This window comes from Sarcophilus harrisii, chromosome 5 (genome assembly GCF_902635505.1).
Source record: "Sarcophilus harrisii chromosome 5, mSarHar1.11, whole genome shotgun sequence".
NCBI lineage: Eukaryota > Metazoa > Chordata > Mammalia > Dasyuromorphia > Dasyuridae > Sarcophilus > Sarcophilus harrisii.
In genome coordinates, this window is record NC_045430.1 from 189,824,622 (window position 1) to 189,838,469 (window position 13,848).

Sequence of the window (13,848 nt, forward strand, 5' to 3'; positions counted from 1 at the left end):
AACAGTTCTCTTGTTGCACAGAGAGAATTGGAGGAATCATTATTATTTCAAAAGAAAAAAATGGAAATAATTATTTTGATGGCCTTCTGATTATTAAGGTTTGCAAGTGATTATTTTGACTATCATGGAGAATATCTGAACAGATGAAGGATCTCACTATTGAGATTTTCCAGATCCTCCTATTTTTGAAAGATACTATGTCAATTGCATGGAGCCACAGAACATCAAAAAGCCTCCTAATAAATAATAATAATAAATAATTTTGATAATAAATCAAAATAATTTGGATAACTATCTTCATAGGAAAAACCAAGTCAATGAAGACTGCCTGTCATTCAGACTATAATATGAAGTCAGACTATGAATGATACATAGAGCTCAAACATAAGTATATTTATCTTGGATAGAAGTTGCTAATGGACAGTAAGCTGGGGCCAGAATTGAAGGGAAAGAGGAGAGTGGGTTGGATTGCCTTTGTGAATTCGTAAAATTCTCATAAAGACCTCAAGCCTTTTCTCTGTAACAAAAGACAAATTTTAAAAACACTAATATTTTTCTAATAACATTGAATGGCTTTGGCCTATTATATAATCTTCAAAAATAATATCATGAGTATTATAATTTCCAAAAATTGAAATTGAAAATTATTTAAAGTACAACAGAGAAATGTATGGTAAGCATGATCAGACTATAACATATTATAAATGAATAATTGTATAGGATAAACACCATAAAGGATGCCATCCTAGAAATGTATTTCCAGAAAAAAAGGACAAGTTACATGATGGATAATCTATAGTTGTCCCATATTCTAAGCACATTGGGTGGTCTCTTCGCCACCTTATAGGAGGGCATGGAAAAGAATCATACAAGATAAGCAAACAGAGAAAGGCAGTGATTTCCCCAATCCCCAAAGTGTTCAGCATCCTCTTCTGAGATATCCTGAGATTTCATCCCTTAATAACCATGCCATAGTCTGTATCAACTTCTTCTTTATATTTTTCATCTTCTCTGGCTCTTCTTGACATTTTTTTATGACATTTCTGTCATCTGGGATTATTATGTTAGGGTTTAAATGTGATAGTTCTGTCATTGATGGAGATGAGTTTGTTATAAAAATTTTACAGTTTTTGTAAAATCTTTTCCAATTTTTGCTTGTTTGTTGTCTTCATTCCACTTCCATCCTTAAATGCCTTTGGAATTATTTGCCTTAGTTTAATATCTCTGAAATTTTTTAAAATTTGTTTTTCCTTCCACTACTTTTTGCTTATTTTATGGCTGACAATGCTCATAATCTTTAACCATCCTTCCATGTAAGGTTTTATGAAATAAATTTATATTCTAAACTGGAATTGATTTAACTTCTGCTTTATAAGGAGATCAAGTATTTACTGGATGAATCACTTTCTAGGTTCTTTTGATTCCCTTGAGACTGTAAAAAACTGATTTTAAGACTGAAGTCTAGAAAAGTTTAAGGGATTTGCCTAGGACCCGATTGATAGTAGAAATGATCCACAAACACAGTGCTCTTTATTTTTCTCCATGATGTCTTCCTTATCCTCAACTCACTAATATCCTCCTCCAATGTTTCTCCATCATAATACTGAGGAGAACCTAAGTTTAAAAGTCTATGTTGGGAGAGCATAAGCTTTGACAGATTATTCTACATTAGAAAGACTTTAAGTATGGTTCTGTTTTCCAAGGGCCAGGCAAACTAAGGGTGTAAAGGTTTACCAGGGGTAGACTGGACACTTAGTGATTAATTCTTTGGCCACAACAACCCATTAAAAAATAATTAAAAATGTTCCTTAATCCTTTGCATCCCCTTCTACTTTATACTGAAGTGGAAGAATGGCAAAAGGACAGAAGATGTCATGAAATACAATTTTTAGATTATTCATATAAATTCAGAGATAACATGAATTGGGGGAATGGACCTCAAAGCCAGGAAGATCTGGCTTCAAGTCTCACCTCTGACACATATGCATATGTTCAACTTTCCAAGTCACTTAATCCTCTTCATGCCTTAGGTAGCTTTTTTGTTTGTTTGTTGTTGTTGTTGTTGAGGCAATCAGGGTTAAGTGACTTCCTCATGGTTACACAGCTAGTGTCTGAGACTGAATTTGAATTTAGGTCCTCCAGGGCCAATGTTCTAGATACTGCACCACCTAGGTGTTTTCTAAATTTTCTAAGACTAAGTTTCCATACCTGGGGATTCTTACTGAAATCACAGATCCAGTTCCTGGCCTATAGACTAACAGATATAAATACTCTAGAAATTCTGTTCTCACCACTGTCTCCTCTCTATTCTCCTTCTGTATGTCTTCTAAATATTCTGTACTATCTCTTAAATGTATTTTGAATATTATTTTTTTCTTTTTCATTTGAACTCTTCTAGAATGGATTCTGCCCCTTCACTTTGAGTTTTGAACCAACCATCTCACTCAGATTACGCTGTTTCTCCTCCTCATTTCCTTGATAGTTTTCCCCTTTCATTGAACCATCCTCCTTTTTGTTCCTGTTATTGTGCCTTCCTCTTGTTCTAGAGAGGAAATTCATCTTTTCCTTGTTCCCACTTACTTGAGTTGGTTGAGTTTATAGCTCTGCCTCAGAGTTTTGTACTTTAAAACAAAATGCCTAAAACATTGATTGCACATTATCTTTGCTTCTTTACAACAATTTTCTGTTACCTTTATAGAGTAATTCATAGATGTTTAGAGTTTAAGGAAACCCTAGAGTAATTTCGTACAACCTTTTCCTCTCACAGAAATGAGACTAATGAGACTAAGAGACAAAAGTGTCCACTACACTGGTGCAAGCCTTTGTCACTTGATACCTGGACCATTGCATTTTCTGCTGGTTGGTCTCCATGCTTCAAGTCTCTCTCCACTCTACTCCATTTTCCACTCAGCTAATCAAAATGATTTTCCTACATAGATTTCACCATACCATTCTTCCTCCCTTATCCCTATTCAAAAAACTCTACTGGCTCCCTGTTATTTCTAGGATTAAATACAAAATATCTCTTTGGATTGTAAAGTTTTTTTTTTTTTTAAATAACCTGGTCTCTTCCTACTTTTTCAGGCTTCTTATGCTTTACTCCCCTCCATTACTTGATGCTAGATTTCTTGATATTTTTAAACTAAGATACTTGACTCTATGCCTTTCAAAGGTTATCTCAATGATATGAGACAGCTAGATACCACAGTGGACAGAGGAGAAGGTCTGGAACCAGGAAGACCTGAATTCAAATTCACACACACACACACACACACACACGCACGCACACATGCACTTGCATATGCTCTTAACTACTTTTCAGGGTTGTTGTGAGAATCAAATGAGATAATATTTATAAAATGCTTGACACGGTTGCTGACACATAACAAGAGTTATATATGTGTTTATTCCCTTTTCCCCATTCTCTTTCCTGTATGTCCCATGTCTAGCATGTTCTCTTTCATTTCTGCTTCAAGGCTTCCCTGAAGTCTGTGTTATTCTGTTTATGTATTTTTTGTTCATAATTGTTTGCATGTTCTCTCCCCAATAGGATTGTGAGCTCTTTGAGGGTTTTTTTGTCTTTTTTGTATCTACAGGGCTAGCACAATATTTGGCACATAGTAGGAACTTAATAATAGTGCTAACTGATATGACTGTCCACGGTCACTCTGCAATAGTCACAGATACCTGGCAAACACAGAGAACTCCAATTAAAGGAGGGTAAGATTTCTTCACAAATGTCACACAGGGTTTGAAAATTTCAGGTGAACAAAATATTAAGTGGAAATAGAAGGACCCTGGAGAAATCATAGGCATTTTTCCTTTGAAAGGAAGTTTAACTGTCAGAAAGGATGAGGAGAAAAAATACAGACTAAAGGATTCAGGCAGAATTTTTTCTAAAAAGGATTATTTTTCATTTTGAGTGTCAGGTGCTTTTAAAAGAGAGATTCTTTATTACTGAATGGATCTTTTCAGTTGGAACTTTGCTTTAATTTTAAATTCATGGAAAATGAAGTATCAGAATAAACTTTTACTTTGTAAATGTGCAGTTCTCAATAGCTTTGTGGCTTTCTTCTCAATACTATAATGAAGACTGTCAATTAAACAAACATTGATTAAGCACTTACAACATACAAAGTACTATGCTAGATCCTGGTGATATAAGAATACATAAGACACAAATCCTGATCGAAGGAGTCTACAATCCAATGAGTAGAGGGCATATGCAAAAATAAGTAAGGCATAAGGGAAAGCAAGAGAAATATGTAAGAAAGACAAAGGGCTAGGAAAGATTTGAGTAGAGAAAATTCACTTTTACATAGATTAGAAATAGGAGTAAAGGGGAGAAGGAGGCCAGGGAAAGTTGAGACTTCAACAAACAGAGCATGCCATTTTATATTTAGAGAATGATATAAGCAAAAACATAAAAATGGGAGAGAACATGATGAGAAATGAGGATGAAGAGTAGTTCAGTGTGGTAGAATATAGAATATGTGAAAATGAGATAAAGTTTGACACATAAGTTGGAGTCATATTGTGGAAGTCCTTGAATGCCAGGATCATTCGGCAAAATTGTTAAATTTTTTTGAGTAAAGCAGTGAAAATGATCATTGCAATATATTTTCATGTGTATAAACAGAGGTGAAAAGATAGAACTATGAATTATATATGTTAAAACATATTTAGCAGAGCAGACTAGCTGGAAATTTCTTGTACCTTGGTGAGGTGGTTGGTATTAGAATCAGAAATTGGATGATATCAGTGGAAATGGAATGGATGGAAAAAATGAAGTGAAATCATCAAAAGTACTGGTGAATGGGCAGTTGCGATAATTACTGAGATAAGAGAGCTTATAGAGATCAGGAAGAACCACTGATTTTGAGGAGGGAGAGAACAGTAACTCACATAAAGGTAATGTAGTCATCCTACCAGCAGGAGCAGATCTGTCACTAGAGGAGGACCACTGAGATTTTGTCTCAGATTAAGAAATTTATTAGTGGATGACAGTTGCACTGTGCAAAGATGGGCTTTTTCTCTTTGATAGATGTACTGCAGGTCCTCATTCTCTCCAAATTCTTCTATTTACCAGCAATGATTTTTATGTAGTAGCAAAGAAACCTCCAAATATCCTGGGAAATTCAAAGTGAGCTCTCCTTTCACAACCTGTTTTATGGGGAAAAAGAATACTTATGGCTTTGAGAAGGGTCCTCTCTGTCATCAAAAGTTTATTCAACTAGTGGATGAGGCCCGAGGCATGAGAGAAGATAAAAAAGGAAGGAAAAAAATGGAGTAAAGAAGTAAATGGTAAAGGAAAATTGGAGTTAAAAGAGAAAAGTGGATATTGGTAAATTACCACCAAAGCCTCAGGGGCCACTAGTATCAAAAATTACATATATTACCTGGCCTAGAGGGAATAGATAAAACGTGGGAACCTAGAGATTAGGGTTCCATCCTTGTATTTAGTTTATTGTGTGACCTTGTGTATGTCATCTCTTGGTCTCTCTTTTTGCTTATCAAATATAAAAATTCCAAGAAATAAGTGAGATTACACAAGAGAAAATTTTCTTAGATCCTTGGGAGAAAATTGCTTCAGAAAATTTACATTGTTTTTATTTATTTAATCATCTTTTTTTTTTTTTTTCCCGAGAAGCCTACAGTTTGAGGACTAAGAAGATGGGAATAGGCTAGGTACTAATAATCCATGTCACCATTTCATTATGTCTCTGGACCTTGTAGTCCGAAACTGGAAAACAACATCAGGCTGCCTACCTCACTTTATTAGCCAAAAAGCATAAGGATAGCAGGGGCAAATTCAGGCCACTGCCTACTCCTTTATAAATCACATTATCTTAGAATCCTGAGAAGGGGACTGAAAGACTCCCCTCCCCCACTAGATGGCACTGAAACCCCTATTTCATTTATTTTTAAAATGCAAGGAGGAGGAAGGGAGAGGAAGGACAAAAAGAACATGGTGGAGAGGCGCTCATTTTGGTTCAAAAACCCTGGAGGGCAAAGCAAAACACTGTGAACATTCTTATCCCCCAGAAGGCTCCTCTCTTATTCTGCAGCCCTCATCTTGCTATAGCCTTTTATCTTGACACTTTCTTGAAATGTTCATAGAGTTGGCTCTATTGGGTGGAGGATGAAAATCATAAAGAAGGCTTTTGAGTAAAAATAAAATAAACTCAAAGCTATAAGACACAGAAATGTTGTTGACAACATCTGTGGTGAGGTCTCAGAGCAGACAATGCAAACAGCTTGTCTTAATGAATTTGTTCAGGATCGGAGCCCATCCTCGTGAGCGCCCTTCATGTCAGGCTTTGCTGGTCACCTATTAGTCATGCATCATTTTTCTACAGGTCTCTATAGATAAGTATATATCTTAAATCCAGCCAACCCTCTCTGTAGAAAGAAAAATCACCTCCTGGTATTTTATTAACCCTAACCCTCCAATTTTCCCCTTCAAATATTTTTCAGAATATTAAAAATCATACCCATTAAATTCTTCAACCCTCATCCTATATGCATCAGAACTCACTTTGTCTCTTTCTCTTTATGTCTCTCTGCTCTGTCTCTCTCAAATACATTCAGAGGAGTGAAGGTGAGTTTGTATGGTAGAGAATTTCTAATGATCTTTTTGTACTGAAATGGGGCTAACCTTTCACAAGCCCCCAGAAAGCCATACAGCTCAATGATGGAAATGCCTGCAGCCAGGAAGACAGTATGTGGCTTTCCCTCTGAAAATAAAAAGCTCCCTACAAACTGAGACATTCTCAATGGGAAAGTGTGGTGAGAAGGAAAATTCTGCATATAAGCAGAAAGTCTCTTTGATTATCAGCTCCTCATTAAGCAAACACACACATGTAGATATACATATATACACATAAATTCAATGAGCTGTATGCTTGATTTGAGGGATTTAGCCATTTTTTTGTAAGCATAGGAATATGAGATTCAGGGATTGTTTCTAAATTTATAATAGTATGTGCAGCAAACACATTACAAAGAACACATATGTATGTGTGCATAAATATGTATGTGTTAAGCACATACATACATATACACCATTGACTTGCCTGTTCAAAGAGTAAGACTTAGACATCGCCTACCGGTAAAATGGTGCAGTTTATCTTTAAGGAGGCTAGAAAAATAAGAAATGAGTCTCACGTTGCACGGATGACATCACTAGCTTTTGGCTCAGTGCTCTGTATTCTCTGTCTGTGGGCTTTAGCCAAGGCTGCAGCTCTCAGCGTTTGAACAAGAGAACATCCTCAGGTATCCGGGAGCTCAGAAAACGTTCCTTTATTTCAAGGTTCAGAACGGGGAGATGAGATTTCCAGAGACACCTGGACGTCGCCTTCTCTTCGGTTTCTCCAGGTCTCTGATGGTGCCCGCGAGGTAGTGAGACTATCGCTACTGAAAAGAAGGGAGGGGAAATTGAATAACCAACAGTCCACTCCTTTCCCTATCCCCCACCCCCTCACCGCCACGACCACCAAAGGGGAAAAAACGCACCCTGAATATAATAACTGCTGATGCTGGGATATTATTCGCGTGGAGCTGCTGAGGCAGAGAGAGATCTTGGCATCTGGGCTCCTTTGTGGGAGCGCTGGTTGTGCATGTAAGGGAAATGGTGCAATATGAGAGCCATTGACAACTGTTAGGCAGACTGCGTGTCTTTCCCCTTCTCTATAGTGCTCCAGACTTTGTTTTTTTGAGGGACTTATTTATTTTGCGATGTCAGGGTGTATGCATGTGTGTATGTGTGCGTGTTGAGGGCAGAAGGTATTACTTTGGTTTCCCCTCCCTCCCCCAGCCTTTGTACCTGCATTTTCCTTGCATATGGGAAGCACGTTTCAGAGGCTGTTTGGTTGCCAGATGAAGTAAAGCACTGTTGAAAAATCAGATTGGGAGGCGACTGACCGATTTACATCCGGGAAGCAAAACAGGGCGAGGATGTCAGCGGTATGAAGCCGGGGGTTTTCTCCCTAAGGCTCTGGGTGCCTCTGGGCAGAGCATTCTGTCCATGGTGCTGAAGCAGCTTCTTAGTTCTTTGCAGCCTTTCTCGGGTTGGACTCCAGCCCCAGTCAGAGCCGATCTCTCCTCGTTCTCCGGCTGCTACGGAGTTTCATCTAATCCAGGGAAAGGAATCGTCCAATTAGGTTGCCTGGTTGACAGCGCCGACAACAAAACGAGTCGCCTGAATGGAAAGGCAAGAGAAAGAAAGCAGAGGAGCTACGGAACAAAGGTTGTCAGGGACTGAAAACCTACATGAAGTCTGCTTCTGAGCAAAACCTATAGGAGGGAAGGTGAAATCCCTTTCTTGCTGAAGGAGAAAGATTTTTTTTTTTTCAGTCCAAGACTGAAGCGAGAAATCTATTCCTGCGCTGCATTGCCCGACCACAAGCACTGATTGCAAAAAGGAAAGGCTATCCACTTAAAGGGGAAAACAGTTCAGAGCCGGCTTGCAAACCTAGGACAATTGGTCCGTTGGAATCGGGAGATTTCTAGGTGCTGACCAGTGATGCTACAGTTTAACTGATTATTGTAAAGTGGCCCAGTTTAACAATCCCTTTCCCCATCTATTTAAATCACCACACTTACAGAGGTGGATCGATAGCATTGGTACACTGCACAAAGAAAGTCAAGGAACTCCAGTTTAATCTCGAAAGAACTTTTATTATTTTCCTTCTGGGAAGAAAAGGAGAAACGGAAGAAGGTCGACTCTGCGCAAAGGTGGTCTTGAGCTGAGCAACCCCGCTGTTTTAAGTGGGGAATCCTTTTCTGAGAGACGTGGAGGGCTCTTCTGACACCTTTGGTGGCTTTAGGCTACAGGAGATGTCAATCAACCCACTAGATTTTGGTGGGGTTAGAACTTTTTAGATCCTCCCAGAAGCCTTGGTGCTTTGAATGTTGCTTCAAATCGTGGACTTCTAGGTGGGGAGACTCGGTTGAGCAGGGCACTCAGCTGCAATCTCTCAGGCTCAGCTGGCTGCTTTGTTTAGGGGCTGAAGAACTAGGTTGTTGTGAAACATGCCCATGGTGTTGTTGTGAAGCTGAGGTATGGCTGCTGGAAGGTTACTGCTCTACACTGGCCTCTCCTTAGCTCTCTGTGCCCTCGGCATGCTGGCCGTGGCGATCTGCTCAGACCACTGGTACGAGACAGACGCCAGGAAGCATCGGGACAGGTGCAAAGCCTTTACTACCCGTCGGGTCGATCCCGGCTTCATTTACAATAACAACAATAACTTGCCGCTCAGGGCCAGTAGGTCTAGATTGGACCGCTGGGAAGGGAAACTCCTCCGGGCCAGGAACCGGAGGCAGCTGTTTGCCTTGAGCGCTATGGACGAGTGCAACCGTCAGTACAACTCTACCAACATGGGGCTCTGGAGGAAATGCCACAGGCAGGGATTTGACCAAGACCTGGATGACCTCATTCAAAAAGGTAAGTGTCTCATCCAGGTTGTCTGCTTTTGAGAACACGCAAAGAAAACCTAAAACCTAGGAATTTCATAGCCTTTTACCTCTTTCTTGCCCCAGGCTAACTTAGTTGCTTTTTCAGATTTCCGGATTCTAGGCGTTCACTTACCCAAGTCTCGAATATTCTGTAGGCTTTGTAGGTAAGCAGTGCTTTGATTCCTCTGCTGTTTATGCTAGAGACTGGTGTAGGGTTTTACTTATGTTTGCTTCTACAATTTTAGTTTGTTTTTGTCTAGCCGGTCCCTTTAAATCATCATTTCCCACGATAATTCTCAGGAAAATGCTTTCTCAGCTTTATACTGTATTGGTTTACCTCTAAGAAACAAGAGATTGTTGTAAAATTCACGTATCATAAGCAAAAAACCCCACAAAAAACCAAAACCAAAATAAAAATAAAAAACCCTAAACCCCAAACTCCCCCCCAACAAGCAAACAAGCAAACCAAAAATAAAACCAAAACAAAACAAATAACCCCCTCCTCCAAAACAAAACAAAACAAAAAAAACTCTCTTACAGAGGAATGTGAAGAAGACAGACAATCCTTAATACCAATCTCAGCTTTAGATGGTTGTTAAATGTTAAACTGACATCAAGATACCCACAATGGAGACCAATTTTATTTCAGGAAAGGTATTATCTATTGGCCCTTCAATGATTTTATTTCTCTCTCTTTTTAACAAATGATAAATAAAAGTGACTTATTGCCACTGAATAGGGAGGGGGAAGTGTAAGAAGATATTAGAACAAAAAGTTCACCATTTTTACGTTTGAAAAATGCTAATATTAAAGACATTTGTATCTCTAATAAGCCTGAAACCAAATTGAAAGGTAAATAGTACTTGCTAATGAGAATTCATTTTTAAAATTAATAATATAGTAAAAAGAACTTTGGAATTGAAGCTGAGATCTGTATTTGAATCCTGACTCACACTTGGCTGGGTGACCATTTGCAAGTCTCTTCATTTCTTAGTTTCCTCATTAGAAAGTGGTGTTTTGAATATTAGTACTACTTGCTTCATAGGGTTATTATGAAGAAAACACAGCATAATCTTTAAAAAACCCTTTATAAATGTGTTATAATTGTCATTATATAGCCAATTAAAATTATTCCTTCTTCCATTTAATAATGCTTATAAATATATTTATGGTACCCAACCATTATGGAGTACTATGATCCTAAACCTACTAAAATATTATTTGGAGGTCTTATGGAACCATCACTGAAGATTACTACTGATCTTTGCCAGGAGAGTTAATCCTATGAGAATGGAACACAGATTTTGTGTATCTTGGGCATCGCTCTATATTTCACTTTCATAATCTGTTAAATAGTGCTCAGGGTGAAAATAGTGTGCTTCAAAATGCTTTGTAACTTCCCTTTGGAAGGAATAAAGGAATTGAAATTTAGAATTTTAAAATATAGCTATGCTGGTGTAACAGTTTTATTGATTGGATTTGTGACAGATGATACTATTCTTATTACCACACTTTTCTCCTCCCCTAGACCCTTTGAAAAAAACTCTCAAAGTTGGGAAAGGTTGGGGAATAAAATTCAGTCAGAAAAAAAAAGTAAAATATTTAATGAAGCAATGAATGACTTGTAGGTGTTTGAATTTAGATCTACTCTAGGGTCAATGTATTTGAAAGGCATTTCCTTTTTATATCTACTTTGAAGTATATATCAAGTGAACCTGGTAATCTTAATTCAGTTAAATTGTGGACTATGTTCAGTATTACAAAAATCAAGCCATCTTCAACGATCAGAATCTTTTTATAGTATGGTGTCCAATTTGAAGATTTAAAACATGAATAATGATTTAGATAAATTGATAAGGGTTCTTAACATGGGTCCTTGAATTTGTCTTTATATTTCAATAACTATTTTAGTATAGTTGGTTTCCTTTGTAATCCTATATATTTTGTGCATTTAAAACATTATTCTGAGGTGTATAAATTTCATGAGACTGCCAAAGGAACCATGATTCAAAAAAGGTTAAGAACTTCTGCTTTAAAAGAATACAGAGGAGAGCAATATAGGGTTAGAATAAAGAATTATAAAATTGGGGGATTAGGATTATTTAAAGAAGACTTATAGGAAATTTAATAATGGATTTAAGATTAATAGTATTATTTTGTCAGCCTTCTACTTTCACAAAACCTGCTGCTGCAGGGAATTAAGTGGAATATAAAGAAATCAAGGCAGTAAAGATTGGCAAATACTAGAAGGCTTTCTTGGAAGAGGTTGTTGAATAGTCTTTTTAAATAATCTTTAAGAGCACAATATTCCTCCCTCTGTTTCGTTAAAGTCAAGCCTGATCAGAGACAGGGGATGAAATTTATGACCTCTTTAGATTCCTTGCAGTTCTCTGATTTTGTATGTCTGTGCTTGGCAACATGAGAGTAAAGCTTGCTTTGGCTTGTGGATCTGGCTATTTTGTTACTATAGTGACACTTTCTTTCAGTGAAGATAGAAGTATATTGCAAGAAATGGAATGGATGGATGAAAGCATTGTTTTTTTAACCTCCTTATTGACTGCATTTTAATTGTAATGGCAGAAGTTGAACACCAAATGGCAGGGAAGTTTCAATTTCTAAAGTTTTTTGGATACTGTATCTCACTTGAAGTAACGGAAATGTTCATCATCACCAAAAACATAGCCTAATATTACTGTCAGCCTCCTTAATATATGTAATCGTTACAGTTCTTTCTGCCTGTTGGATCTTTTTTTCGTTGGTTTATTGTTTTGGAGATAGGGTCAAGGGCTACAAATCTAGAAAGATTTATGGTCACTGTCTTTATTTTAAGGTTAAAGAAAGATCCACTTAACCTAACACTATGACCTTTAAAGATCAATTTTTCTTTCTCCAACTAATCCGAGAAAGATTCTGAAGTATATGCATTTATTGCTAGTGGAAATTATACTAATGTACTTTGTAGTTATCACCTGTTTCCTAAGTAGTAGGAAGATAGAAAAGGAGCTACTATGCATGTATTTCATTTTATGGCATTGTTTGAAAAAATATCTTTTATTACTCATCAGTCTTCAAAAATAATGTCTTAAACCTTTTAAACAAATTTTCTGGTTTAGTATTAACTTTTTATGAGTGTATATTAAAGAGGCAGAGGAGAAGTAACTAAAGGAGCAGGCTGTTTATATATATAGTTTAAATATAAATTTAAATATAGTTAAATAAATTAGCGATTTATTTGAATGATGATACAGTCTTAAAGAACTTAGTCATTTAGGAAATCAATATTTATTACCTTTAAAAATGCTGTGTATATATTTTAAAATAAAATTCAAAAACATAATTAATAAGCATCTAAAAGTCAAAACTGTAGATATTTTTTTTAAAAAATCTCCTGAATTCATTCAGTAATCCTATTTATCTCAATGCACTTTATAATGATGTAATTCATATTACTGATTTCTGTTGACTATTTGGTTGATTGTCCTGCCTCCCCTATTAGAGTATTAGGTCCTTGAAAGAAGGACAGTATGTATTCTTTAAGAAAGCTGTAAATCAAGGACACTGTCATACTCTATCTCATATTTCATATTCTATATTTCTCAGTAAATCCTTGTTGAATAATTACTATTTAGATTCTCATTCAGATTAGTTCAATAAACATTTATCAAATACAAACTACTGGGTTTACTAGAAAAACCTGGATACTAGGATTACCAAAATGAAAATTTTTACCATCCCTACCCTCAGAGAACTTTTCTTCTATTGAGAAAGAAATGTCATGTACATAGGGAATTATTATGCAAATTAGAATATGATAGAGATAAAGTGATATTCAGAAAAAATGTTCAAGGATAATTTGAGGAAAAAATTTCAACTGAGAGAATCAGGAAAAACATCACTGAGGGAAAAAAAAACCTGAAGTAAGCCTTGAAGGAAGGTTAGGATTTCACTAGGCATAGATTAGAAGTACAGTGCATGGAAGGGGAAAGCCTATGCATATAGATAAAGAGAAATGGAAGATCAGTTAATCAATAAACATTTCTTAAGTGCTTACTATGTGTCTGGGATTATGTTAAACACCAGAATATTGAGTTTAAGGAAATCTGTAGCAGTTTATAGAGTTTTTGGATGGAAATCATGTGAAATAAGGCTGGAAAGATTGTGGAAAGCCTTAAACATCAAACCAAAGAGTATGTCTTTTTGAGCAGAAGAGTAATATAGTCAGATTTGTGCATGAAGCAGGTTATTTTGGCACCTGTGTGAAAGATGGTCTGAAGAGGTAGGAGACCAGAGGCTGAGACACTATTTACTAGAATATTCAACTTCATTGTAATTGAGTTCATAGAAATTACCAAGAGCTCATCCAATTCAGGTGGGGATAATTCTATGGGAAAC

At 36.8% G+C, this 13,848-nt stretch overlaps 1 protein-coding gene across 1 annotated transcript in view; it reads left to right on the top strand.

Moving 5' to 3' along the window:
• The first annotated feature begins 7,414 nt into the window (after positions 1–7,414).
• Positions 7,415–13,848, top strand: part of TMEM178B (transmembrane protein 178B) — a 423,727-nt gene continuing 417,293 nt past the window's right edge. Inside the window, exon 1 of the mRNA XM_003771666.2 lies at positions 7,415–9,445. Coding sequence (XP_003771714.1) covers positions 9,064–9,445 — 382 coding nt within the window. The 5' untranslated portion in view covers positions 7,415–9,063. The remainder of the gene's footprint in view (positions 9,446–13,848) is intronic.